This window comes from Stenella coeruleoalba (assembly GCF_951394435.1).
Source record: "Stenella coeruleoalba genome assembly, chromosome: 11".
NCBI classification, from domain to species: Eukaryota; Metazoa; Chordata; class Mammalia; order Artiodactyla; family Delphinidae; genus Stenella; species Stenella coeruleoalba.
This window is the reverse complement of record NC_137157.1, coordinates 100,165,294-100,192,363: the sequence shown is the minus strand read 5'-3', so window position 1 is coordinate 100,192,363 and position 27,070 is coordinate 100,165,294. Positions and strand designations below refer to the sequence as shown.

At 47.8% G+C, this 27,070-nt stretch overlaps 1 protein-coding gene across 9 annotated transcripts in view; it reads right to left on the bottom strand.

Moving 5' to 3' along the window:
- Nucleotides 1–27,070, bottom strand: part of ERC1 (ELKS/RAB6-interacting/CAST family member 1) — a 399,110-nt gene that overhangs the window by 9,339 nt on the left and 362,701 nt on the right. For 5 of the 9 annotated variants that reach the window (XM_079937377.1, XM_079937384.1, XM_079937381.1 and 2 more), the window contains 2 exons: nt 24,112–24,300; nt 17,872–23,425 (listed from right to left, as the gene is read on the bottom strand). In XM_079937377.1, the coding sequence (XP_079793503.1) occupies nt 23,156–23,425; nt 24,112–24,300 (459 nt within the window). In that variant the 3' untranslated portion in view covers nt 17,872–23,155. Of the gene's footprint in view, nt 1–17,871; nt 23,426–24,111; nt 24,301–27,070 lie in introns of those variants that run through there. The other 4 variants (XM_079937383.1, XM_079937385.1, XM_079937386.1 and 1 more) reach the window with 2 other exon arrangements.

Sequence of the window (27,070 nt, the reverse complement as noted above, 5' to 3'; positions counted from 1 at the left end):
AGACAGTCACGGAAGACCACACTGTACGACTCCATTTTTATGAAATGTCCAGACAAGGCAAATCCAGAGTTAGAAGGCAGATCAGTGGTTGCCCAGGGCTGGGGTGGGACGGGGTGATCAGAGGGAATGATGAAAATGTTAGAAAGCTGATTGTGGTAATGGTCGCACAATTCTGAGAACACACTAACCCTATTACATTGTACGCTGTAAACGGGTGGATTGTATGATGTGTGAATTATACCTCAAAAAAACTGTGAAAGCATACTGCCTGAGTCCTGCATGCGAAGTGCTGTAAAGGCCACAGAGAGGAATGAATGAGCGCTACAGCCTTCAGCTTGGGTAGAAAGCGGAGTTGGCAGTAGATGTTAGAAGACAGAAAAAAGGGTCATTCCAAACAGACAAACAGTAAGAGCTGACCAGGCACGGAGGAGGAGATGCGCCTGGCTGGTCCCCGAGGTTTGGGTCTCTGCAGAAGCAACGCCAGGTGTCCCCAGGCTGGCCAGGTGCAGGCACTGCCCCCAGGACCCCCCAGGCCACTCCACGCTCTCAGTGAGGTGAGCACCTCTTTACCAGAACAGCGGAGACAAACTGGCGTAAGTTAAGAGAACGATGGCAGGTACAGCTAAGACGCAGGGTTAGAGGAAATAAACAGGAGACTTGGAGGAGCGGAGACTGAGAGCGGGAATGTGATTATGACCCACAAACATAAGGGGTTAAGCAGAAGTGGGAAGGGTGACGGCACTGGAGGAGGACGCTGAGCCAGAAGTGATGGAAGAAGACCAGGGGAAAAAAGCAGAGGTCGACCATAAGGCTATGGTTTTTCCAACATCTAATGAATGGTCTGCCTGGGAAAAGGTGTTTAAACACAGAGAGGGTCAGAAGAATCAAAAGTTTGGAGAAGGCAGTGTTCCTTCATTGGTGGGAGCTGCTCTCCATCCCGCAGGCCTTCCTGTCTCCAGGGGTTACGGCTGGTTTGCACTTTATCTGGAAGCAGCATTAAACGTGGGCACGGCTGAGCAGGGAGAGACCTCACTGGCACTTGATCCATCATATGCGAAAAGTTCCTGTCTTGAAAAGAACTCTCAAAGATCAGCCTTTCTTGTGAAACTGGAATTACTTTTTAAAGGAGGATTTTTGTTTTGACTTTGAAATGCAAAACTTTAGTCATCCTGAAGTCCGAGGAGCACAGAATGTGTCGGGAACATGTGGTTAAACCTTCAGACAACTTAGGAAAGAAAGGCAATGTGAAGAAACCAAAGGAGCAGCTCTGGACAGCTGTATTACACAGCACAGGTGGGAAAACAAATCTCGAGATGGATGAGTACCTCGTGATTTTAAACTGTTTCATTAGCATGTGCAGCGCGTGTAAAAACGGAAGCTTCTGCATGGTTTCAGACGTGGCAGGTCCCATGGATGAACTGGGAAAGGTATATTCCAGCTTCTGAAACTTAATTTCTCAGATCTCACTCAAGATATTCCTGTCCCCACCCCTGCTCCCACCCTCAGGTCTGCCTATCCATCCCTCACCACCCCCCCCAAAGAAAGGGCCCCTTGGACTTGACACCAGGAAAGAATTTCCCAAAACGCGCACACATGTGATATCCGGGATTTAATGAAAATGCTTATTACATCTTAGCCACAATGAATTATATCCTCCTCTGCCCCTCTTCCCTTCCTCGTTAAAGCTACAAATCCAAATTTGGTGGATATAAATATGACTGAGTAATCCAACGAGATCTTCTGTATCCTACTCTCTGCTTTCTAATGCTGGCAGGCCAGTTCCACCACCGCAAGTACTACAGTGAAAAACACTGTCTTCTTGTTTACTTTCTTAAAAACATTATAATTATACGTAGCATGTAGGTTTACACAATCTCCCTGCTAGATACAGATGCAATCTTCCCTGTATGTACTGAAAGCTTTGCATCTAAAGACAAACAGCAACAACCCTAAAAACATCTCCAAGTACATTAATTTCCACTAAACTTCAAAACAAACTTGTTCCCACGAATCCCGCAAGCTCCTTCTGTTATGTAAGCATTAAATCCCAGACCTCAGCATCTCCGTTTCCTCCATATACAGAATATCTAACACAAAACCTTCCTCAAGTGTCTTGGGCCTCTTTCCATTCAACCTTAAGTGAACTAAGATGCTCTGGAGGAACGGACTCTTGTAGTAAGAGATGTACAAGTATGTGCCTCCAATAGAGAAAACAGAATACAGGCTCTGCTAAAAGAAACAGGGGCTTGGACGTGTGGGTCAGGATGACCGGGAGGGCAGCGTCCTGCACGTGGGCCTGCTGCTGTCAGTGGCAAAGGGCACGGGTCAGGACGGCTCCCGGTGCCAGCAGCCGCGAGCCTGAGGACTCATTACTAGGGTAACGCAGGCCTGACACAGCCTACCTCAAAACGACCCCACGACACTGCTGTTCTGCCTCCTTCTCCAGGCTACCCTGACCACCTCCCACGTCTCTGTGCCGTCAACTAACTCTGTTTCCAACCTCTGCGCTCCCCGATCTTCGACCACAGCCTCAGAGGGCACTCTCACCCCAAACTTTCTGAGTCTGCTTCTCACAGGCTAGACCAATTTTCCTTTCTTTCACCATCAAACATCTCAAAGAACAGTCTACATTTGCTACCTCTGTTTCTCATTTCCCTCCTTAACATCTCAGAATTTAGTTTTTGCCATTTCACCAAAACTGCTCTCTCCAAAGTCTGCTAAACTAAGACTTCTACGCTGAAAACCACACGACATTATTTGGAGAAGTAACACAGCTCTTAAATGGAGGGAGACGTGATGACAGATTGGAAGACTCAGTATCGTAAAACTGTTAGTTCTGCCCTAACTACCCATGGATTCAGCGTAATTCAAATCACAACCGCGGCAGGTGTGTGTGTGTAACTGACACGCTGACTCAGAGTGTGAGAGGAAATGCAGAGCCCAGAGCAGCCCGAGCGATCCTGGAGAACGATCGTGGAGAAATCTCGCTACAACACAAAGCTCCCGTTACTAACACAGCTTGCGACTGGCACAAGAACAGACACAGAGACCACAGGAACAGAACAGAGGACAAGCCCAGTCCTGGGAGTAACCTGAACGTCCCTCAACAACCGAATGATAAACTGGATATTCACGCAGCGGAGTGTCAGCGGTGAGAACGGATGAACCACACCCACGCACAACGTGGTGCTGAACGGAAGCCGGACAGCAGAGCTCAGGCTGGGTGAGTCTGGGCATATAAAGCTTAGAAACGGGCAAAACCAGCCTGTGGTGCTGCAGGCGGGCTGCTCTGGGAGGCTGCAGTTGTGGCCGGAAAGCAGCTCTGCCTCTCGTGCCCGGTGCTCGTTCCACGGGCGTGTAAACTCACAGGCTTGTACACATATGACTCATGTAGCATGCTGTGTAGGTGTCACACCTCCAAACCTAAGACTCCAAACCAAACCGAACCTCAGGGATCCCCTAACAGCACAACCTGTCGGTCGCTGGTCTTCGTCCAACACAAGCCCCCCTGGACACTTGGCCCTGGGGACACCTGCTCCGGACTCTCCCTCCCGGGCTTCCTGGCTCTCCTCTACCTGTCTGTTAGTCCATCTGTGTGTTTCTTCCCTGTCCTGCGGCTGTTCCTCCCCTTTCTGCTTCCTGCCCGACACGCAGGGGTTCCCTGAGGCCTACGGAGACTGTCCTCTGTTGCCTTGGGTCACCCTGTCCATCCTCGCTCCATGAAGTTCGATAATCATAGCAACTAACCTACTGGACATGGATCCCGGCTGGGTCTGCTCTACGTGCTTTAGTGAACCAGCACAGTTAATCTACTTTCTTTGCCAACTTAATTATTTCTTTTCAGGTGGGTTTTGTAAGACTTTTTAATTTAGCAGAGAACTGCACACATATACAAAACCAAACAGTATAATAACCCTCATATGACCTAAATTTAACCATTTTCAAGGTATGTATAAGTGTAGCTCCCTTCTTTCTCCCGAGCTTCAGACTAACATGCAAATGCCTGATAAACACTTTCTTGTGAATGTTTCACTTATACATCAATTCATAGTGTTCATACTGTTTAATAAACTGTTCTTTTCACTTAATAATGACTAAAAATAGCTTTTCATGTGATTAAGTGTTCTTCTAAAACCTAATTTTTAAATGGGCTGCACTGTAATCCTTTCTTTTTTTTTTTTTTTCTTTTTCGGCACGCGGGCCTCTCACTGTTGTGGCCTCTCCCATTGCGGAGCACAGGCTCCGGACGCGCAGGCTCAGTAGTCCTTGTGCGCGGGCTTAGTTGCTCTGCGCATGTGGGATCCTTCCGGACCGGGGCACGAACCCGCGTCCCCTGCATCGGCAGGCGGACTCCCAACCACTGCGCCACCAGGGAATCCCCACTGTAATCCTTTTAATGGATGTATTATAATTTATTTAACTAATTCCATTATTAGAAATGTAGTTTGTTTTCAGCTTTTCACTACTATAAATATTAACATGTTGAAATTTTCTGTACATAAACCTTTGCATATCTATGACTGTTTTCTTAGAATTCCTGGGTCAAAGGGTATATACCTTTTTAAAGTTTTTGACATGTTACCAAACTGTTCAGGACAGTTGTACTAATTTTCAGTCAACAAATAAGGGTGACCATTTCCCAGCCTCCCGGTCCACCGGGGTCACACACACACCCCAACCTTGCCAATATGACAGGGCTGCTTTCGTTTGCAGTTCTTTGTAGTTCTTTTCATTTGTGGTGAAGCCAAAAATAGAGGCGACACATTTAAAAATATATTTACTGGTCCTTTCATCTTCTGTGAAATTCCTGTTAACGCCCTTTCCAGGCCATGTTTCTTTCGGTTTAGTTTCTTCCTTGCTGATCTCCTGGTCACAGCCCTAACAGGCTCTCATATCTCAGCATCTTTTGCTTATTGTAATAGCTTCACAGTCATTTCAACCTTGGTTTGTAGGAGTAATCTTTCTAAAACAGGTTGGATTAGGTTCACTCCTCTTCCAAGATCTTAAGTGATTTCCTACCTACAACAGAGTCCAATCTCTTTGGCATGGCAGCCACCCTCCAGCCCCATCCTACTTTTCCAGTTTCATCTCCTGGTATGTCCGTGCCACCCTCTGCCTTTGCTTTCACTCTGATGAGGTTCCCTCACCCTGGGGTGAGGACAATCTTACCTCCTACACCTCCCTCTTCCCCATCTAACTTATTCTTCCTGGTGGAGATCATTCGCCCCTTCTGTCTGTGGAGACATCCCTTTTCAGAGGTGAACACTGCTGAAGTATTCATTTTGGCTCCTGTTTCAAGAGTTCGCTACATGTTCAATTCCCCAACTCTTCAGCAAGCTCCTCAATGCATTCTTTTTTACATACCAAGGCTGCCTAGCAGAACAACCTGCACATAGCAGACAATCGAAAAACAACTGGAGAATGAACTAAAGGAAAAGATGCTAATCCTGGGGGAAAACACCCATAGCTTTCCCAAGAGCTTTTGAAGGTAAACCTGAAGCATCTCCAAATCCAGACCGTCTGACGGTGCAGGGCTTGTAGCGTCCGTGGTGACACCCACGTGGCTGACGTTCTCAAAGGACAGAATATGGCACAGCACAGGATACCAAGGTGGCCTCTGGCAGGAACTTTCTGGCTTTGTCTGCTGAATGTTATGATAATGTATTCTGCTCTTAGTAGCTATTCCAGCCCTCAGTGTAGTAATATGATTTCTAGAGGGACCCCAGCCAAGAATCACAAATGCAACAGCAACCCAATCTGGACGCTCAAAGCAACACACATGGGGAGGGTGTGTGGCAGAAAGGGGGGGGGGCGGGGCATGTCAGCCTCCACCGCTGCCCAGGGAAGAAGGCATTTCAGAGAGGATACCTCACAACCTCCACAGTCCACAAAAACACGTCATGAAAGGCTGACTGTGAGAGAGACCACTCCAGCTCCCTTCCTGCTTTCCACGTCAGGACAGCTGTCAGAGAGCAGAGCTGACAGTGGCAGGATGATCCGGACACAGCCGGGCGGGACGGAGGGGCAGGGGTACAGCGGAGGACGGGCTGGCAGACCTGAAACTGCCCAGAACAGCCACCGCCAGCACAAGGCAGGGTTTCAGGGCAGGGGCGGCCTCTCTCCACAGCCGAGTCAAGGCCAAGGGAGAGCGAACAGAAACCCGTGAAAAAGGGCAGGCTTAAAGGAGAGAAAAAGCCTTATTTCAAGGCAAATAGTTCTCTATTCACAGACACAGGATGAGGTGAGAGAGGAGGATGGAGGGATGGGTTTAAAGGAGGGATGGTTACAAGAAACCTGACTGAACAGATTCAGTCGTGCTTGGTAGTGACTCAGATTAATTCGTTTCTGCAGCTGGTTTGGTGGTGGGTGGGGAATTACACAACAGATGCTCAGTTTGGTTAAATCAGACACGAATCTGAACTTGAAGTTTTTGACAGCTAGGTCCCAGGACGCAGAGGCCATGAGGTCTGAGCGGTAAATGGACATGATGACTGGAGCCTTCCAGAAGTGACAGTGAAGCCAAAGCGGTCCTCTATCCTGGCCGGATCCGGGCTACAGCCCCCAGCCCCAGTTAGCAGGCTGCTTAACCACATGTACCCAGGAGATATGAAGACATGAAACACCCCGAGTTTGGATTTTCGAACCACTAGAATAAATTGCAATGTATTTTGTCATAATTATCTGCTGAATAAAACATAAAACTTACATGGTCAGAGGGACCTGACAGCACGGTGGAGATTTCATGCCCAGGCAGTAAATATTTCATTTACTTTTCTACAGGAATTGGGTCACTTTTTTGCTCTGTAGAATCCCTCTAGCATTTAGTAACAGGGAAAATGAAAGTTGCCCTTGAAAAACGCCAAGGCCCTCCCTTCCTTGTATTTCAAGTCCGAGCTTGCAGCTTGAATCTCCCAGTTTCCTTCCCAAGGTCTCCCCCCACCCCAGCTGCCTACTGTTAAGAGCCTGAAGCAGCTGCCACCCTGCCCGGACTCTGCAAGATGACCGGATGCGGTGGTGACGGTGAAGTTGCTGCTGGGCCTTCCCCTCCCCCTTCCCTGCCTGGCAATGAACCCCTCTGCCCGGCAGGGTCTGGACTTGTCTTCCTAAAGAGGGAAACACTGTTGTTGCTTAGGCCAAAAGTAAACAAGGTGCCATTGCTCCTCCATGACGAATCTGGAACAAAACGATGCAATAAAAACCAGAGTCCATTCCACCAAGGGGATCCACAGTCAGTTCCACTGATGGCAACAGGCCTCTGCACGGCGATTTCCTCAAGATTCAATTGGTGAAATAAAGGAACTTCCTCCTCTCCTTCCCTCACCTCACGACAGGTAGCAAGGCAGGAGGAAAGCCCCGGCACTAAAGCCTCCCGAAGCATGAAAATCATAAATGACTTCCCAGTAGTGCCAAGAGCACGTTAAGCCTGGCACGTAGGGGGTGCTCCCTAAACAGTTACTGAATGAATGCTTGCCATGTGCCCTGGGGGAGCTAGATTTTCCAATGGTTAAAAACTAAACAAAGATAAAAACAAACCAAGAGCTTCTCTGCTTCCCGGCTGCGGCACTGGAAGTCCTGCAGTGTGGTACTGGCCCCCCCTAGCCCCGAAGGAAATAGGCAGAGGGGTTTTTCGTGACTCTGTACTAGGACAAAGCACACAATTTAGTTTCTACACCAACCCCCTCCCCTACAAAATATCCAACAGCGGAACTACCAGACCTAAAAGCAGGCCGATTCCAAAACTGAGAACCAAAAGCCTGGAAGGGAACTAACAGAACCCGCAGTTCAACTCTCCAGCCTTAAAGTGAGGCGAGGTGACGGGCCTGGTGCAGTTTAGGCTGATGGAGCGTGCACCCCAGGAAACCTGGGGCTCGTCCTTCACGCCCTGACAGCAAGCGGTCAGGGACCAAACTGCTGTCTCCAGATGCACAAGTGCTCCAGAGAGAAAAAGAGGCTATCTCTCTTGCCCCAGAGGCAAGTTTTACAGGAAAGCTGGTCTTGCTGGCTAACCACCGGCCCTCTTAGAGTCGGCATGTCACTGCCACTTATCATCTTCTGAAGATTAGTGTCGGTCACGGTTTTGTGAGAGTCAACAAGCTGGAGTGAACCCAGGTGAACTGGGGTCAACGGATCTAGGGACCAAAACACAGGTTGCTAACACCTGGATACAGCAGGCGCTGGAACCGGGCACCGTGACGCCACAGTCCAGGTTTAGACGGTCATCTGCACATAAACCAGCACAAACTTCTGCTTGCTGATAATTCTGTTTTGTACTTGCAGGTGTCACTAACGTACTGCCTTAATTTCTAACCTACTTAGGTCTAGACACTTCTCAAATGCTGGATGCGCTCCTGCCTGAAGTATTCTTCCCTGGCTGAGATAATCTGAGCTCTTCTTTGTGCTATTCAACCTCCCAGGTTACTCTCTTTCCAGAAAGGTTCTGTCTTGATATAGGTGTTATACCTTCTCTGAACGAGTTAGGGAAGGGAGTGAACAGAGGAGGAGACAGAAGACATGGCTACAAAAGATAAAAGTGGGAAGAGACCACCCCCCCCCAAGCCCAGCAGGAGGTTTACATTGGGCTGATTGGCCTCCTATACATTAAATTTCAAGAATCAAGAGAATGGTGGTGGGGGGGGGAAAGAATGGGGACTCCTCTCTTGTGTAAAAACCTTGCAGAACACCAAAGGAATCTGACGTATCATCCCGTTCAAACAACAAACCAGTTGTGACTACAGTTGATGACACGGTATTGTGTAACTGAAATGTGCTAAGTAGAACTTTAAAAAAGGTAAGTAATGCGAGATGATCAATGTGTTAATTAACTTGATGAGGGGAATCCTTTCACAATGTATACGTATAGCAATCATCACACTGTCCACTTTCAACATCTTACAATTTTATCTGTCAGTCGTATCCCAATAAAGCTGAAAGGAGCAAGCCAGGTACCCACGTGGGTGGGGCGTTTAGATGCAGTGCGTCCTGAGGCAGAGACGGACCACTCCCCAGTCCAGACTTGCTGGGACAGCACTGGAGGCTGGAGAAAGCACGGAGGTTTAAATGGGGAAGCAGAATTCCTGCCACGCAGAATTTTCATTGGTAACACCTCACACCACCTCTTACAAACCCGTTAACTGACGTGAGTAGAGACATTCACTTTAAGAGCCTGTAGTTATCCACACGGGGAAGAATGTCCCTCTCTGTCAAAGGGACCATCAGAGCAGCAGCAGGGTTCTGAGAATCTCGGACACGGCCAGGCCAGGCCAGCCAGGCCAGCATGTTCGGTTTGGCTTTCAGAAACGAAACGTGTCAAACGGAGAGGATCAAAAACAGAAAACAAACCACCCAAACAACTAAGAAATCTAATGCTGAGGCCATCAGGACGACAAGAACAAGGCTCTGCTGTACCTGAGATTTAAGCGCTAAACCAGCACACAGCCAACCCACGCCCATGAATCCCTGGCTGAGCAGGTCCGCTGCAGCGGCACGCGCGCAGTGCACGTTCCATGTCTAGCACGTGGCACCCGACTCTAGGGCCGGCGTGACGGGAGAGACTGGCAAGGCTCCCTCGGGGAACCATGGATCTTGTTTTTGCTTTTTTTTAGTGCCAACCTGACGTTCCCTGGGTGGTGAGATGACAAAATGACCTTTTACAAGCTCCTGGCCCAGCAATGCAGAAGGGCCAGGGAAGGGGTGCCACTACCGCTTAAGGCTCCGGGGCCGTGTGGGCTGTTCTGAGTGACCCCCGGGTACACACGACCATCGTCTGGAGGACCATGTACGGTGATGGGGTGGGCACAACGCGAGGACAGGCACCTGTGCTGACGTGGAGAAGGCTGGTGGGGCGGGGCCTGGACGGTTACTAATTTTGGGTGCAAAAGGGAAGAGGATGTGATTTGAAAGCTCCTGGGCAAAGCTGGATTGGAAAGAAAAATATTCCCTCGGCCCCCTAAAGCTCGGGACTTCTGTAGTCGTGTTTCCTTAGGTGAAGAAGGGTGAGAGGAGAGACGCAGGGACCTTCCAGTCCCGTCTGGCTCAGTCCCCTGAGCACAGTCCCCTGGAAAGCGTGGGCGAAGCCACGGTGCCGCAGGGCCCGAGCGGCCTCCCACAGCGTGGTTTCCACGCGGCAGGAACGGCCGCGGTGAGAAGGGAAGTGCACAGTACTCCCGGGAGGCTTCTCCCAGCCCCTGCAGAGGGGGGTCCCCGAGCTTCGCGAAGCAGCAGCTGGAGAGGGAGGCGGGCTCAACCTTCAGCAGCGGCCCAGTGAGCAAGGATGCTCTGCGCGGGTAAGAGGAGACCGGGGGGGGGGTGGTGGTGGTGGTGGTGACGGGGGGGTGGTGGTGACGGGGTGGGGCGCGGACCGCCCCCGGCACACGGCCCAGCGGCCCCTGCGTGCGGCTCTCCAGCCACCCCGCGGCCCGTGTCACCAGACAGGGCAGAGCTCAGGAGCCGACCGCGCGGGGAGCAGGCCGGGGCTGGCAAAGCCACAGGCCCCAGAGAGGCCAAAGAAATCTCCGGACAGGCATTTTAATGACCTCCTGCTCACTTTCCTCCCCGAAGAAAGTCCCAGTACTTGGTCGGCACACGGGGCCCGGGACAGACAGGCAGCCCTCCCTCCACACACGCGGCCTGAGCCCGACGGCGACGCCCGGCAGCCCTTTAACGCGACCACTGAGAACGCGCCTGTCTCGGGGGCGTCCTCTGACAGGCGGAGGGGGTTTTCTCTCCCGGGGACTACAGGGGGATGTGGTGGGGCCAGGTCTGGGATGGAGGGAAACGTCCAGGCCCCATCTGGCCACTCGGCTTCATCTTCCCAGGCAAGTCCCGTCGTGCCCGCCTCAGCTCCCTCCCATGCAAAGCGCCAGGGGCAGGGATGAGGCTGAGTAACCGCAGCTGCCCCTGACGGAACAACACGGGACCCAGCTGAGCTCCCGAGGCCGGAGGGTCGGAAGGGTCTCCTCTCCTGGCTCCTTGTCTGGCTCTCATCACAGGACGCTCCAGAAAACTCGACACCCTGTCTTTTCGGTGACTCCCCGCCTTCCCACGAGGTGCATCCTGACGCCCACGTGTGCTAAACTTAATCTTACGAATAAATATCTGTGGACTCAAATTTAGGCTAAACACTTGCAGAGGGCTGCTGTGGACTTCAGCGGTGCGACAGGCCGACATCAGCGCACCCTAAGGACGATGATGCTTGATCACCAGGCCTGGGTCACAGTGGAGACTAAGCTGGTTTTTAACGTGGCAGCGTTGTTCCCTTCTCAACGCTCCTCTTCCCAGCCACTCACCGTTCCTATTATCCTAACGTTCAGGGGCCTTGGGCAGGCTAACGTGGGAGACACCGTGCTGCCCTTCCTAGAAACGCCTGCATTTAGAAAGGTACTAACCTCGGAGAGATGCTTGATTCAAAGGAATAAACGGAACCAGTGACCGTCAGGCAGGGGCCCCATCAAACACCCCACCCCCGCCTTAAGCTGCCCACAGCCTGCTCAGGATGGCAGTGAGATCCTAGCATTGAAGTTTGGCTGAGAGTTTCTATTAGAAAAAGTTATTTTTTTTTCAGTTTGATAACATTAAAACCACTATTTATCTTTAAAAAGAACCCCATGAAAAATCCCGTCCGTCAAAACCTGATTTTTAGGGTGACTTGAGTATCTCTTCAATTTACGGCAAGATCTGTTATCTTCAGTGTTAAAATCACAGGCTCCCTTTCACCAGGAGCACACGCTAGGTGCACACGCTAGGAGCACACGCTAGGAGCACACGCTAGGAGCACCCGCTAGGTGGGGCATTTTCTCTTGTGCCGAAGTGGTCTTTCAAAAGAGGTAGACAAAGCAGTAAGATAGCATTTATACGGTGCAGAAGAATGCCACTAGCTCACTCCAGAAAGCTCCTGATTTCATTCGTTCACTAAGCAAGCATCTGCTTCCTACTTTACGCCTTTGTGTCTATTACACAGCTTTTAAGGAAAGGTCCAGTTTCTAAGTTGTGTCACAGGGCACTCTGGACTGACATCACCAGCAGCCCTACATCCCCACCTCCCCCCACCCGAGGGAGGATTCTGTAATTAGTGGCTGTGAGCAAGGCTCTCCAGCATGCCCTGCCTCTTGATAGGCGGCCCCTGGGATTTATGTGGAAGGCCCTTTCCAGAGCTTGCTTGGAAGTTGGTCGTTGGAAACACTGAAACAATTACTTAAGTGGTAGTTAGGGCCCCAGGAGGCCCCATGGGCTACTGGCCATAATGTTATGGGCTGAGTCATGTGCCCTCCCCCAACTCACATGTTGAAGCTCTCACCCCCAAACCTTAGAATGCGACTGTATTTGGAGAAGTGATTTAAAGTGGTTAAGTTCAGATAAGGCTGTTAGGGTGGGTCCCACTCCAATCTTACTGGTGTCCTTGTGAAAAAGAGGAAACTTGGACACATACAGAGACACCAGGGATGTACCTGCACGGAAGAAGGACGATGTGAGGACACAGGAAGAAGGCGGCTGTCTGCAAGCCAAGGAGAGAGGCCTCGGGAGAAACCAACCCTGCTGACACCTTGATCTTGGACTTCTACCTTCTACCTTCTGTTGTTTAAGTTACCCAGTCTGTGGTACTTTGTTGTGGCGGCCTTACAAACTAACACAGTATTGTTGGTGAGCAGTGTCACCTAACCATCAAAAAACCTAACCATCACTTGTAACATTTTATATATTGGAAGACGCCTTCTGCGTCCCAACTCCTGCATCAGAAACACATCTTCACTTGCCCCAGTGGCAAGTTGAGTGTGGCCTGGTCCCATCTCTCCCACTTAGCACTAGAAGGGGTTCAGGGAGAAAAACCTCACTGATCCAGCCGCCCTGATGTTCTTACAAGAGGTGCAGGAGAGTCGCTTAGAGACTCAGCGAGTAATAGGGACAACAGTCAGAACAGCAGCAGGTGGGGACTGGGTCACTGGGAAGAGGGGACACCAGGAGGGAGGCTGTGGCAGTATTTCCCCCCTCTCTGGGGGAAGCAGCGCTTTAGGTCAGGGGGCACAGGGAGTCTAGTGGGGAACAGCAACACTGTCTGTAAACTGGGAGAGGGCTGTGGCCCAACACCTTTTCCTGTTTTGAAGTTCACACAGGTTTTCCCCAAGAATTCTGCTGTACATACATACGGCCAGCGCGACAATGCAGCTTGGTATTGTGCAGGTGCCCTGGGGAAGAGATGTGGCTGGGACCATGCTGGACGCTGCCCACTAGACGTTTAAGTGACTTCTGTTTCTAGACTGTTCCACCAAATCTTTGGTAAAGAATTAAATAGTGGTTTGAGGAAAGCTAAGGACAATTTATTTCAAAGCTCTGACTAGACGGGAAAACTGCCGTCTCCAAGGCTTCTCCGCTCCACGGGCTTCGGGGTGGCAGTGCCTGCCCCGGGCCAGTTTTTGGACGTTCGCAGGGGTAAATTTCCCTGCATTATCTCTGTAAGTCAATGTGCTGGACTGTAGGAGTTGTCAAGACTCATGAAAACTCCAAGATGGTAACTAGTTGCTCCTGCGGCAGCTCCGGGGAATCACAAGCGCTGACCTCCTCCTTCCGTGGGAATACTCTCAACACAAAGGAAAAACACAGGGCAGCTAAAAGATACTAAGAGCTCTATAAATACAGAGCTTCATAATTAAAAAATGTTCCATATTCCCATTTCAGAGCTCTAAAGGGCCCAGTGCAAGATCAAGCTAATGGAAACAAAATTAAAGGTTCCTGCCCTCTTTGCTGCCAAGCTGAGGGCACAGGAGACCTGAATTCAGACTAGGTGTTTCACGTTCTTTTTTTTTGCAGTATGCAGGCCTCTCCCATTGCGGAGCACAGGCTCCGGACGCACAGGCTCAGCGGCCATGGCTCACGGGCCCAGCCGCTCCGCGGCATGTGGGATCCTCCCGGACCGGGGCACGAACCTGTGTCCCCTGCATCGGCAGGTGGACTGTCAACCACTGCACCACCAGGGAAGCCCCATGTTCATTTTTATTTAGCCCCGGCCCGCTGTGGGCAGAGGCCCTGGCGACAAGGATCGGGATGGGGAGGGAGAGACTGTGGACAAGAGAGAAACAGCAGATCCCCTTCTCTGAGATAAGTGAAGGGAGGAGACGGTCTGGAGGGATCTTTTGTATCAAAACAGTTCTGGTCTAGCTGAGTCTCTTAATGCAGTATTGTCTCTCCACAAACAAGGTGACGCAGCACGTTCAGCGCACCAAGCCTTTAGGTTAGCTCCTGCTTAGGTGTAGCCTTTCCTGTGTCCACCATTCAGCTGCCCTCAGGTCGGGAGTGATTTGCAAAGAAGGATTAGTGTCTGTGTCATTTCTACTGTGTGAGCGAGGTCCTCACCTCCTCTACATTCAAATCCTCTCTTCCTCTTCCTGCCCGCAACCTTGTTTTAGGGGATTTTACCAGAAGTCAGGCAGCAGGCTCAGGGTCTCAGGGCCCAAGCCAGCAGCTGGCCAGGCCCTGTCCTCTCTCATGGGGTCTTCCAGCGCTTCTACCTCTTTTTCTTTTTTTTTTTTTTCCTTTTTAGAACAATCTCTTGTCTGCCAGATTTTCAACATCCAGCTGGCAGGATCCTCTGCTCTTTGCATGAAAAGGTTAATGGAAGCTGTCAGGAAGGGAGAGTGCCAGACCGTGAGAGCAGAGGGGAGAGGAAGAGTGACGCTGCCCCACAGGGTTTTCTCATAAACGTGAGACAGACAGACAGACAGACACACACCACTCCATCCCCAAGCCCAGTCAGGCACAGACCCCGCCTGTCCTCAGGGCCTGCAGCTCTTGCTGCTGGATCGCTGGTCGCCTCGCTCAGCCTCTCATGCTCTGCCGCTCTTAGTCTTTTTGGACAAGAGTTCAACGTCGGAGCCGAGGAAACAGTGCAAACATCGCAAAGAGAAGAAAACCAGATCAGAAACATGCAGGCTGGGAACCAAGACAGAGTTTGCTGCCCATAAAGAACCCATTCTTCTCTTTTCTCTCTCTCTTGTTTTCTCTCCCCGTTGCCCCCAAAAGCTCCCGTGTCCACGTGGCCCACTTGGGGGCTACGACGATCTGTGCAGATGCATTCACGAGAGAAGAGTGTCACGTCGTGACTGATGACCCACGAGCTCCCGGAGTGAGGGCCCAGTGCCACCCCGGCGTCAACCATCCCAGACTCACCGCCCTGAAGAGAGAGGGGACAAGCCAAGCAGCCACTGATCAAAATCGAGAAGACAAATGGAAGACGGACTCCGAGGAGATGACGAGGTCCGAGCCAAGTTGTGCAACGATACTTCCCTGAAGGTCAAAACTGGACTGGGTGCTGGGAAAGGGGCTGGAGTCCACAGCCGTGACCCGCGGAGCGAGCTGGCCAGTGAGGGCTCGTTCCAGCGTGGTCGGCTGTCAGGGGGCTGGCCTTCGTGGTGGAAAAAGGACGTGTGCTCCAGGGAGACATTCCACTTTCACCTTTTCAGCAGAATCTGCCTATCAGTCGACCTGCTTCAAAAAGTTCGAGAGGAGACTGGAAATGGGGTGTGACTTTTCTGTTTTCGTTTTGAATTAAACTACCATTGACATACAGCAAGATGCACAGATGTCTGTACATCAGGGTGTACAATCTGATGAATTCTGATCAATATCTACGCCCACATGACCATCTCACCAACCGGAACACAGAACATTTCCACCGTCCCAGAAAGATTCCTGGGACCCCTTTCGGTCAGTTCCCACAGGCGCCCAGTGTTCTAGTTTCCATCACCACAGATGAGGTCTTCCTGCTCTGGAAATGCCATACGAAGGGAATCAGACATTAATCAGATACTCTATTGCGTCTGGCTTCTTTTGCTTAACAGTGTTTTTGAGATTCATTCATCAAGCTGCTTGTATTAGAGTTCGTTCCTTTTTGTTGCTGTGTAGTACGCCATTATATGATATATGATAATTTAAAAAACCTCTTCTGTTAATGAACATTTGGGTTGTTTCCAGTTTGGTGCTTTTACGAAAAAAGCTGCTCTGAACAATTTTGTGCACATCTTTTTGTGGGCGTGTTTTCATTTTTCTTGAGTAAATAGGAAGAGTGGGATTGTTGGGTTACAGGACAGGTGTGTGTCTAATTTAATAAGAAAATGCCTAACAGCTTTTCAAAGCCTTGGACCATCCTCACCACTGCACGGAGAGTTCCAGCTGCTCCACACCCTCGTGGACATTTGGTGAACGTGTAAAATTCACATTTGGTGAATTTTAGCCATTTTCTTGGAATTGCCCTGCTATCTCACTGTGGCTTTCGTTTATGTGAGCACTGTTTTCGTGTGCTTGGTTTGTGTGTTTTCTCTTGTGAACTGTCTGGTTCAAGTCTTCTGCCCATTTTAAAATTATGTTGTTTTGTCTTTTTGTTTCTGATTTTAAAAATATCTTCTCAATAGAAGTCCTTTGTTCAATATATACATTGTGAATATTTCCTCCCAGTCTTCTGATGAACTAAAGTTTTGATAAAGTACAATTTTTCATTTTTTCCTCTCACGTTTAATGTCTCTGTGCTTGCTGAATTGGGGGAAGTTTCAGCAACATATGTGCCATTTGGCTAATACCTAGAATTAAGACATAACGTTCATTTATCCCACTACAGGTGACGTTACCTTCAGTCATTTGGGTTTAGATGGTGTCGCCAAGTTTTTCCAACGTAAATCAACTAAAAGGATTTTGTGCTAATTGACTGAAATAACTTTTTGTGTGCGTGTGTGAAGAGACACTTTTAGACTACGCAAATATCCTGTTCCTCAACCAACTTTCACCCACTGGTTTTCACGTTCATTGATGATTCCAGTTCAAATCAGTTATTACTGTGATGGTTGCCAAGTGGTGATTCTCTAACTCCGCCACTCTTTCTCCATGTATTAGCTGGCATTCTGCTACAGGGCATGGCCCCTGCCCCACCATGTATTTGCTTACTGTTTCTCTACACTAGTACAGACTCATAGATTCCTGTTCTACTCAGTGGGCTGTAATTTGTTACTATTATTAATTTTGCTGCTCAAATTCCTGAAGATTTTGCTATTGGGAGCCTCCCATGTCCTTCTTCTTTTTTTAAAAAAATTATTTATTTGTTTATTTATTTATTTGGCTGTGTTGGGTCTTTGTTGCTGTGTGTGGGCTTTCTCTAATTGCGGTGAGCGGGAGCTAATCTTCGTTGCGGTGCGGGGGCTTCTCATTGCAGTGGCTTCTCTTGTTGTGGAGCACGGGCTCTAGACACGTGGGTTTCAGTAGTTGTGGCATGCGGGCTCAGTAGTTGTGGTGCACAGGCTTAGTTGCTCCGTGGCATGTGGGATCTTCCTGAACCAGCACTCGAACCCATGTCCCCTGCATTGGCAGGCGGATTCTTAACCACTGCGCCATCAGGAAAGTCCCCCCCCATGTCCTTCTGACACCCCCCCACCACTCCTAGAACACTCCGTTACTTTCTGGTATAAGATGCTCTGGATTTATGTTGTACTTTGCCACACACAGTCCTAGGCTGAGCCATGTCTCCAAGGAGCCCTGGTTCCTTTTGGTGAAAAAAGGCATCTATAAACCAGGAGCTGGCAGCTAGGTGAGTTCCTTGTTACTGGTGTATCACTGCTTCTAGGTGCTTCAGCAGATAAAACTAGGAAATACACACATGTATCCATGTAGATGAGCACACAAATGTACACACAGAGAAAGCTAAATCTATTGTCTGTCAAAAACCCTGAGTCCATACGGACACCTGCAACAGCAGCTGAACGCCACCGGACTTGCCTTCACCCTTCTGTATTTGTTACTTCCTCCTCCTGGAGTAACAAGCCTCCTCCCATGAGCTTCAATATACTTACTCATTCGTTCAGTCTCCTTGTATGTAGCCAGTCTCCCAACCATCTGCACCATCATCTTGGTCCTTGCCTCCAAATGCCACCATGCCAGCTGAATCCTCAGCCCTGGCCCTGCCAAAAATGCTGGCCACGTGGGCCGAATCCTTGATCCAAGCCTGGCAAACACACCAGAATCTTTGGTCCCGCCAAATATATAGGCCAGTGTCAGTGCCAGATTTATGGAAACACTAACAAGGTTTCCTGCCCAGGAGCTGGCAAGAGGGCCTGGCAAAGAAAAGAAGACACCTTCTGTAGAAGGTGTGTGGTGTGGGAAACGTGGACCTGGAATTTCAATTATGAGATGTGATTCTGGAAGATAACGGACAGTGGTCAAATATGGGGCTGTCCTAGAATCAACAGAGAAGATGTTTAAATCTAAAACTGAACCTAATGAAACCTTTTTCTTCATTCTAGCCACCTTGTACCACTACAGCATTCTACTTTGACACGACCTCAATCTACTTTTTCAAAGAAAGTTTCTCTAGGGCTCCAGAGCCATACTTAAAATGGTATGAGACTTACAGTTATCTGAAAAATTTCAGCAACATCTTTTCTTCCAATAGCAAGTGACCAGAAGGCTCAGGTTCAGTAAACACTAATGAACAGAGAGATAGCCTGAGTAGTATGATGTCATTTATTTCAAATTTATATCACACTGAACAATACTGCACATTGTTCGTGTAAACAAATATGTATATTAAAAAGGTAAAAACGTGAACTGTAAAAATGCAAACCAGTTTAGGACACTGGTTGCCACTGCAGATGAAAAAAGAAAAATGCAACTGGGTACAAAGAAGACTTTAACTATATTTAGCGTTAACAGGTAAGAGCAGCCTGCACTGGGAGAGGACAAGAGTGTGAAGGGGGAGCCCTGTGGTGTAGGCAATGAAGGAGCTACTGAAATCCAGGAAAAGTCAGCACTCAAGACTTTGCACTAAGTGTACAATCACCACTGGAAAATTTAAAGCCTGTGGAGTGATGAAAGCAACTCAAACCCAGCTCAATTACTGACTTGACTCAGTTCCCAAATGCTAATGGTCTGACAGAAGAAGAGGAATTGCCTATTTCTAGACATAAATGTTATTAATCTCAGTTTCTACTCTTCTTTTACATATATTTACCACTTAATAAAAAATGAGACACAAAAAAAGCAAATGAACTTAAAGACATATTGATAGAAATTATCCAAACAGATAATAGGAATCTCCAAACATAACATGAAAAAAATCCCCCAAATAAACAAACAAAAGCCCCCAGACATTGAAGAGATGTGGAACAATATCAGATGGTCTAACAAATACATAACTGTAGATATAGAAAGGGAAGAGAGAAAGGGAAGAAAGGCATATCTGAAGAGATAAGGGCCAAGAATCTTCCAAAATTAATGAAAGACAACAAAACATAAGCCCAAGGGACACAGAGATCTCAAAAAGGATTTAGCACAGACAGGAAACATAACGTAAACTACAAATAGGCACAATATTTTCAAATGGTTGAAAACAAAAGTTAAAAAAAAAAGTCTTGAAAGCAGTCAGAGAAAAAAGAAACATGAGAGGGTGGGGGTGGAGCACACATAAATACAGCAGACTTTTCAACAGAAACTATGGAAGCCAGAAGAGAATGGAACAACATCTGTAAAAGTCAGCCTAGAATTCTATACCCAGAGAAGAGTATCTTTCAAAAACAAGGTATTAGCTTGCGTGGGCTGCCATAAGAAAATAGCACAGACTGGGTGGCTTAACAACAGAAATTTATTTCTCACAGTTCTGGAGGCTAGATGTCCAAGAGCAAGGTGTTGGCAGGGTTGTTTTTTTTAAGGCCTCTCCTTATCTTACAGATGGTTGCGTTCTTGCTGTGTCCTCACGTTTTTTTTTTCTCTGTGAGCACACAGCCCTGGTGTCTCTGTATGTCCCAATCTCCTCTTTTTACAGGGACACCAGTCAGATTGGATTAAGGCCCACCTATCAGCCTCTTCTTAACTTAATTACCTTTAAAGGCTCTATCTCCAAATGTAGTCACATTCTTGGAGTCAGGGATTCAAGAATATAAACTTAACTTTGCAGGGGACACAATTCAGCCCATAACACCCTGCCTTCTCTACTCCCCAAACTCACGTTCTTCCCACACACAAAACACATTCACCCCCATCCCAACAGCCCAAGAGTCTTAACCCGCTGCAGCATCAACTCTAAATCCCAAATCTCACGTAAATATCATCTAAATCAAGTGTGGTTGAGACTTAAAAAACATGATTCATCCCGAGGCAAAATTTCAATGTGGACCTGCTGAACCCAGACAAGTTAGCTGCTCTAAAATACAGTGGTGGGACAGGCATAGGCTAGACATTCCCATTCCAAAAGGGAGACCCTGGAAAGAAGAGAAAGGGGTCATGGGTCCCAAACAAGTCCAAAACCTAGCAGGTCAAATTCCATTAGATTAAAAAATATATATTTATTTATTTATTTGGCTGTGTTGGGTCTTCACGGCGTCAGGCGGGATCTTTTGCTGCAGCGCTTGTTGTGGCTCGCGGGCTTCTCTCTACTTGTGGCGTGCAGGTTTTCTCTTCTCTAGTTGTGGCGCGCGGGCTCCAGAGAGCGTGGGCTCTGCAGTTTGCGGCACGCGGGCTCTCTTGTTGAGGTGCGCGAGCTCAGTAGTTGCAGCGTGCGGGCTTAGTTGCCCTGCAGCATGTGGGATCTTAGCTCCCCGACCAGGGATCGAACCCACGTCCCCTGCATTGGAAGGCATATTCTTTGCCACTGGACCACCAGGGAAGTCCCTCATCAGATTTTAAGTCTTGAGAATAAGGCTCTTTGGCTGGATGCTGTCCTCCAGGCCCACTGGGGTGGCAGCTCCAGCCCTCTGGCCCTGGGTGGCAGCCTGGCCTATTGAAATCAAGGAGGAAGAGACAGCCTTGCCCCCTAGGCCTGTGTCCTCTAGGCTGGTGAATATATGTTGTCAACAAGAAACTCACTGTAGCTATAAAGACATCGACAGCTTAAAGGCAAATATATGAAAAAAGGTTTATCGTGCACTCACAATTCTAAAGAAAGCTGGAATGGTTACGTTAATGTTAGACAAAGCAGACTTCAGAGCATGGAGTATTACCAGTTTTGAAAGGAGATATTACATCATGATAAAAGAGTCAAGTCATCAAGAAGATATAGCAATCCTTAATGTGTATGCACTCAATAACAGAGCTTCAAGATACATAAAGCAAAAGCCGATAAGGTAAGAAAAATAAACAAACCCATAAATTTAGTTGGTAAGATAGCCAGCCTCTAAGAGGGCAAAGGGAACAAAACAATTCTGGGAAATCTTCAGATGTAAAGTAATATTTCTGTAGGCCAGGCAGTTGCAGATAATAGGGTCATAACTCAGGATGGAGTCTGAGTGGTTCTCCTGACATCAACGTCAGATTATCCAAAGCTACCGGATGGCACTGAGGAAACTGTCTTGGGTCACCAAGTAAACCATCAGCAACGTATATACTAATAAGCATTCTTTACACGTACAGTACTGTGCCAGGCACTTTAGAAATACAAGACATGGTTCTGGCAGTGAAGAAACTCATCTAGTTAGGGAGTAAGAATCATAACTATGAAATACAAAGTAATAAATTATGCAGAACTCACTAGAATTCACTCACTCATCTGAGTTAGTAAGCAAGTACCAAGTACCTGACGTGGTGCGAGTTTTAAGATGAAAATGGTATGGTTCATGTCCTCAGCTGACAGAAAGCCTCGACTAACGGGAAGACAGATATGAAAACTAGTAAGTACGAGTGTCACAGGTCATACAGAAGCCCTAAGGAGGGAGTGGCACATTGGGCCTGGGGTTTCAGGAAAGAACTCAAAAAAGAAATGATGCCTGAGCTGAGTTTAAAAACTCAGATTCCTATTTAGATATTCCCCAGGGAGACAAGGCAGGAAAGGGCAGAGCAGGCAGAGGGACACAAATGTGAAAACTGTAAGTCAATTAACAGTTTGAAAGACTGTCAGTGGTTGTATGCTTCAGGGACAGGGTGAAGGGAGATGTGCATTTAAGAATCAGGCCAAATGGAAGGAGGCCTTGTGTGCTTTGGTAAGAAGCACGGACTGTATCCTGCCTGCCTTTCTCCTTCCCTTTCTCTCATTCCTTAAACAAACCTTTACTGAGCAGATGCTATGTGCTAGGCATTATTCTTCGTACAGACAACAGTGCTGAAAAAGACAGACAAGGCTCTTGTCCTGTCCTCACGGGGGTGTGTGACCGAGGGGAGCACGGTGGCAGTGAAACGCATGGGACATACAGAGTGGAGTAACACAAACGTCGAGTGCAGAAGGCTCTACCTCCCCGAAGAAAACACACGCGCAAGATAAACCAACGTGCATATTTAGCGGTGATCTCTATCTAATGTTTCTTGGGCTTCAAAAAGTAAAGTCAAACCTTGCTCACAATAGGCAAGTCATTTTGTATTATCACAGGTCATCTTTCTCGACAGCCTGCACCACTCCCTTAAAATCTTACTTGGAGAGAGGTGGCAGAAAATGGGTCGGTTTCTCCACCAAACTCGAGCTGCTCTGGAGAGGCTGATGGAAGGTGTGGTTAGTTGCTGTGCCCCTTTACAGATGACCCTAGTCACCTGCTCCCCAGGTTTTCCAGGGCTGCTGCTGAAGATACAGTTTCACACGCCTCATGCAACAACTTCAGTAACTGAAGCAGGTTCTCAGCCAAGGGGAAACGTGACAATATTAACATGATTCATGTATGTGAGCAAAGCTGTTTGGATGATAACATGTGGGATGGCATGCCTTCTATTGAATTCCTGGTTTTTCACCCAAAACTTTCTGGAAAACTCTTAGCTTGAGATTTTCTACCTTGGCCTCACCCTGAAGGTATTTTTTTTCCCCTTAGAAAGACTGATTACTTCCATTCAGGCATATTTGGAAAACAGGACTGAGCCAAAATACTTTTTTTCATTTCAAAGACAAGTTGTTTCACAAAGAAATAATTTAATGCCAGTTAAACTTTGATACATCACTGTTCGTGCTTTAAGATGCCCTCTCTGCAAAATTTTGAAGTGGAGTTTCTAAAATTAACTGGCTGTGTGCTCTGTTTCCAGCGGGCTTCCAGTGGCATGTTAACTTCATGGTTATTAATATCAAAAGGAGCTACTAGAAATTCGATTTAATTCTGTCCTTTAAATTTCTCCCTCTTTTGAGAAGAAAGAAATTAAAATTTCCATGGCAACACGCTAAATCTGAGAGGTCGGCCTTACCTTTTCCATCACACAAATCAGGTGGGTGACCGACAGGCCGTTAAATGGGTCTGTTTTTAGGCAATGTCCACACCCGGGAGTCAGTCCTGCCCTGACCCCAGCGTGCAGTTCTCGACCCGCGGCCGTCACTGCTCCCTGCAACCTCACACCACAGGATGTGCCCTATGCGACACAGCCTCCGCTCATGCGTTGTAGGTGAACAGACGTTCAGCTGGAAGACGGTGCACAGCTTTGACACGCTGGTGCAGAGCTCCAGCAGACTGATGGCACGATCACATCTACAAGGGGCTGGGACACCATCAACCCCACTCTGTGGCCGGGAACAAAAGCAGCTTAGGATTACTGTTCTAAAGCTGCTCGATTTCTTCTTTTCTATTTTTATCTCTCAGTGTTTATTCCATTTTTCTTTCTTTTACTTTCCATGTCTGCCCTCACCCCGTTTTCTCCTTGTTTCTTTTATTCATGGTTTTTGCCTCCTTTTAGCCTTCTCATTTTCTCTACTGAACTAAAAAAATCACGACATGGAAAAAAGAGAACCAATGGATTTTACAGGCAACAGTAAACAGAAAGTGGAGCAGAAGAGGGTAACCTAAACTAATTCATCGAATGGTCCTTTTATTGAAAAACTTAGTAGGTTGTGACCCACAGTTCCCTAGAGACAGCTGACTTGTCAAGGATCCTCATCCAATATCCCCAACTCAGACTTCCTGTCCGTGGTCACAGTCACGAGTGGCCATCAGTTCTGTGAAATAACAGATTCCCCTTAACCCTCTCCCTTCCGAACCAGCCCTTTCTGATTCTTTGGCAAGTTACACTGAGGGAAGAATAAAGTGGGGCTTACGTCAAATGGTAGCTCCTAATACCTACTGAAGAGCCAACCACTGCTAAGAATCTTGACTCTGAACCCCGAATACTCCAAGGCAGCTTCTACTGCGTCAACCTACAGAGCAGCTGAGTTTTGTGAGGGTGTCGCCAGAGCTCAGGTGAGAGGCTTACCTGTTCCTGGGTCATCTTCTGCAGCTCATTCTCCCATGCTGCCTGGTCATCGTCCAAGTTATAGGAAGCTGGTGGAGTGAGTCCTTGAAGAATCAGGGGGTCTCGGTCATGGCAGAGGGCTGTCAGGTGTCCAATGTACAACTTTAGTTTGCTTCTGTTTTGGTCAAGTTCTAAGAGGGGCTGGATGATCTGAGGTGAAAAAAAATGAGGAAAGTCAAGGTCAATCTGAAACACGAAGTTCCAGTCTCTTTATGCCTCCCAAGGCAAAGAAACGGAGCAAGACTAGAGCTCTTGTAATCACTACCGCAGTCTTCAGGACTGTAGAGAGAAGCAGGTCCATACACCTGCACGTGTACACGGTCACACCCACCCACTGTTCTGGGGGCTGCGTGGGGACCGCTGGCATGGACATCAACGCGAGATGCAGTTCTGACTTTGGGCTGGAGATCAAGCACAGGGTGAGCTTGTTTTTGCAGAGGTGGCATTCCTGATACAGAAAGACTCCAGTTACTTCACAATTGCTCATCCCATCTATTTACAAGGAGGTTACAAAAGACTGCTAGTGATTCACTTTGTTATGAAGCAGAAACTAACACACCATTGTAAAGCAATTATACTCTAAAAAAGATGTTAAAAAAAAAAACGCCAAAACTCCTAGTGAAACGTGCTCATCTGAAAGCCTGATGCCACATGCTACGTGTGTTCCTTCACCTCCTACTATGGAAGGAAGGTTCTGCCTCTGGAGAAAGTGCGTGTTTTTCTCGGCCACGAGATGTGGTGAGTGAACTCATGACTAGATCTGCCTCCTGGCTGGAGCTCCCTCGTTCACTGGGCCGAGGCCATCGATCCTCCTTTTAATGGGTGACAGATAAATCCTTACACAACGCCAGAGCCCTGGGCCTGAGCCCGGGCCCAGTGTGGCGCTGGGCCTCTTCTCTTGAGGAGCAGTCCTGCGCTGACTCTGTTTTGTGTCCCCTTTACCCTGGATGGGTAACTGTCACCTCGGCTCCCTCTGAAAGCACATCAAAGGACAAATGACTTCATCGGGCAGCTCTCGGGCCCGATGACACTCGGTACTGGCAAGCCTGAGGGGCTGAGGCAGAGCTGGGCCGGCTCTCCAACGCTGAAACGCTGGCACAGCGTCTGCCTGACACACAGCAGCTGGGGGAGCCGCCAACCCACCAGATGCTGGCAGGCCCCAGACGTTCCCAGGGCTCACAGGCAGGGTCTGCACCTGCTGTGTGTCACCGGGCCGGCACTTTACACCAGCAGGACACCTCTGACCCACCTAATGGACAAGGAGCTCACTCATCTTCAAGTCAACAGAAACAAGGCCTGGTATTACTTTCAGCAGTGACACTGATTTCTTCCTGGCCTCAGAGGACTCCCCTGCTGCTTTCCTTTTAAGAGTTTCTAAAATAAAGTTTTATGTTTTTTATTGTGAAATCAATGCATATTTTACTCTGAAAAGTATGGGAGAAAATATAAAAGAAATAATAAATAGCCTATAGGTATTCCATCAAGAATACCACTTGCAACATTTTGCTGATTTTCTTCCAAGTCTTTTTATAAACTTACATAAATCAACTTTTAACAGTATCATACTTCACGTTTTGCTTAATACCCTGTTTATCCATTTAGTGTTATATTGTGAGTACTATTCACATTACGTATTCCTGGAAAACATGATTTTTAATGGTCGCTTTATAAATATATCACATTTCCTCTGTTTCTAATACTATTTCCATAAAATAGTTAAGAGAGGGAACAGCCAGGGCTTAGTGTCTAAAACGATCTTTAACTTACTAGACAGATCAGAGTTCAGAGTTTAGGCCTACGTGGTATATAATACAATATAGAAATTGGAGCCTGTCTAGACAAACCAGAGAAAGTGAACACATTCAGCATTATTATTGCTTTTAAAACACACACACACACACACACACACACACACACACACACAATTCCCTAAGGATAAAGGTTACACATTCAGGGGCTGGGGTGGAAGGCTCTGGGCTCTGTAAGGGACCCCTAATCAGCAGGCTCGTGGTACGAGTCCTGTGTTACCCGTGGTATCAACACTGCCAACCACAGAAGGACGAGACTGTTTTGCAGAGGATTTGGAGACTGGGGAAGTTGGATAGCTTTCTACAAACAACACTAATCTCTCAAAAAAGACTTGTATTTTATTCCTGGCCACAAATGCACATTCACAGTGTAGAAGATTTAGAAAGAGTTCCAAAGCAGAATCTTTAAAGGCAAGTTCAAGGCAACTCCTTTAAATGCATGTTCACCTTGCACGTCAATATCCCAACTGTCTAGCCACGGCTCTCCTACCACACCCCTCATGCCTCCGCACACGGCAGCCCTATTTCATTTCCCGTGTTTTTAGCTTGGCCTCCTCCAGCTTCTTTCATGGACACATTGATTTAAAAAAATCACTTTGGGGATTTTCATTGGATTTGTGCAACTTACTCCCATTCTTTGTGTGTGTGTCTGTGTATAGTTGCCATCACATCTGGGCTGCAAGGCTGAAAGCTGGTATCTTAGGTAATTACTGTTTGAGTTGGAAAACTGACAGAAAAAAGCACGAGCTCTGAGGAAGAAGACAATGTGATAAATGGTGGTAGTGGAGAGGTCAAATTTTTCACAGTAAAATGGAATCTGGAAAGATACTAGCTCACTGCTGTATGACTGGGAATGAAAAAGTGGACTTTTTAAGGTCCCTGTTCTTAATCAGAGATGAATCTCAAACTGATTTAAATGTATTTCATGCTGAGGTGCTGACAGATTACAAAATAGGTAGTGTTTTGCACTCTGAAAGTTTTCAAAGTCCAATTGAAAAGTTAAAAAATGATGGAATCTGAAAAATTTTTCCAGGATAAAAATTCATTCCATGCAATGACCAAGATGCCCTTTCTTCTCATGTCAAAAGGAGTCGCTTTTTTAAAACAAAACA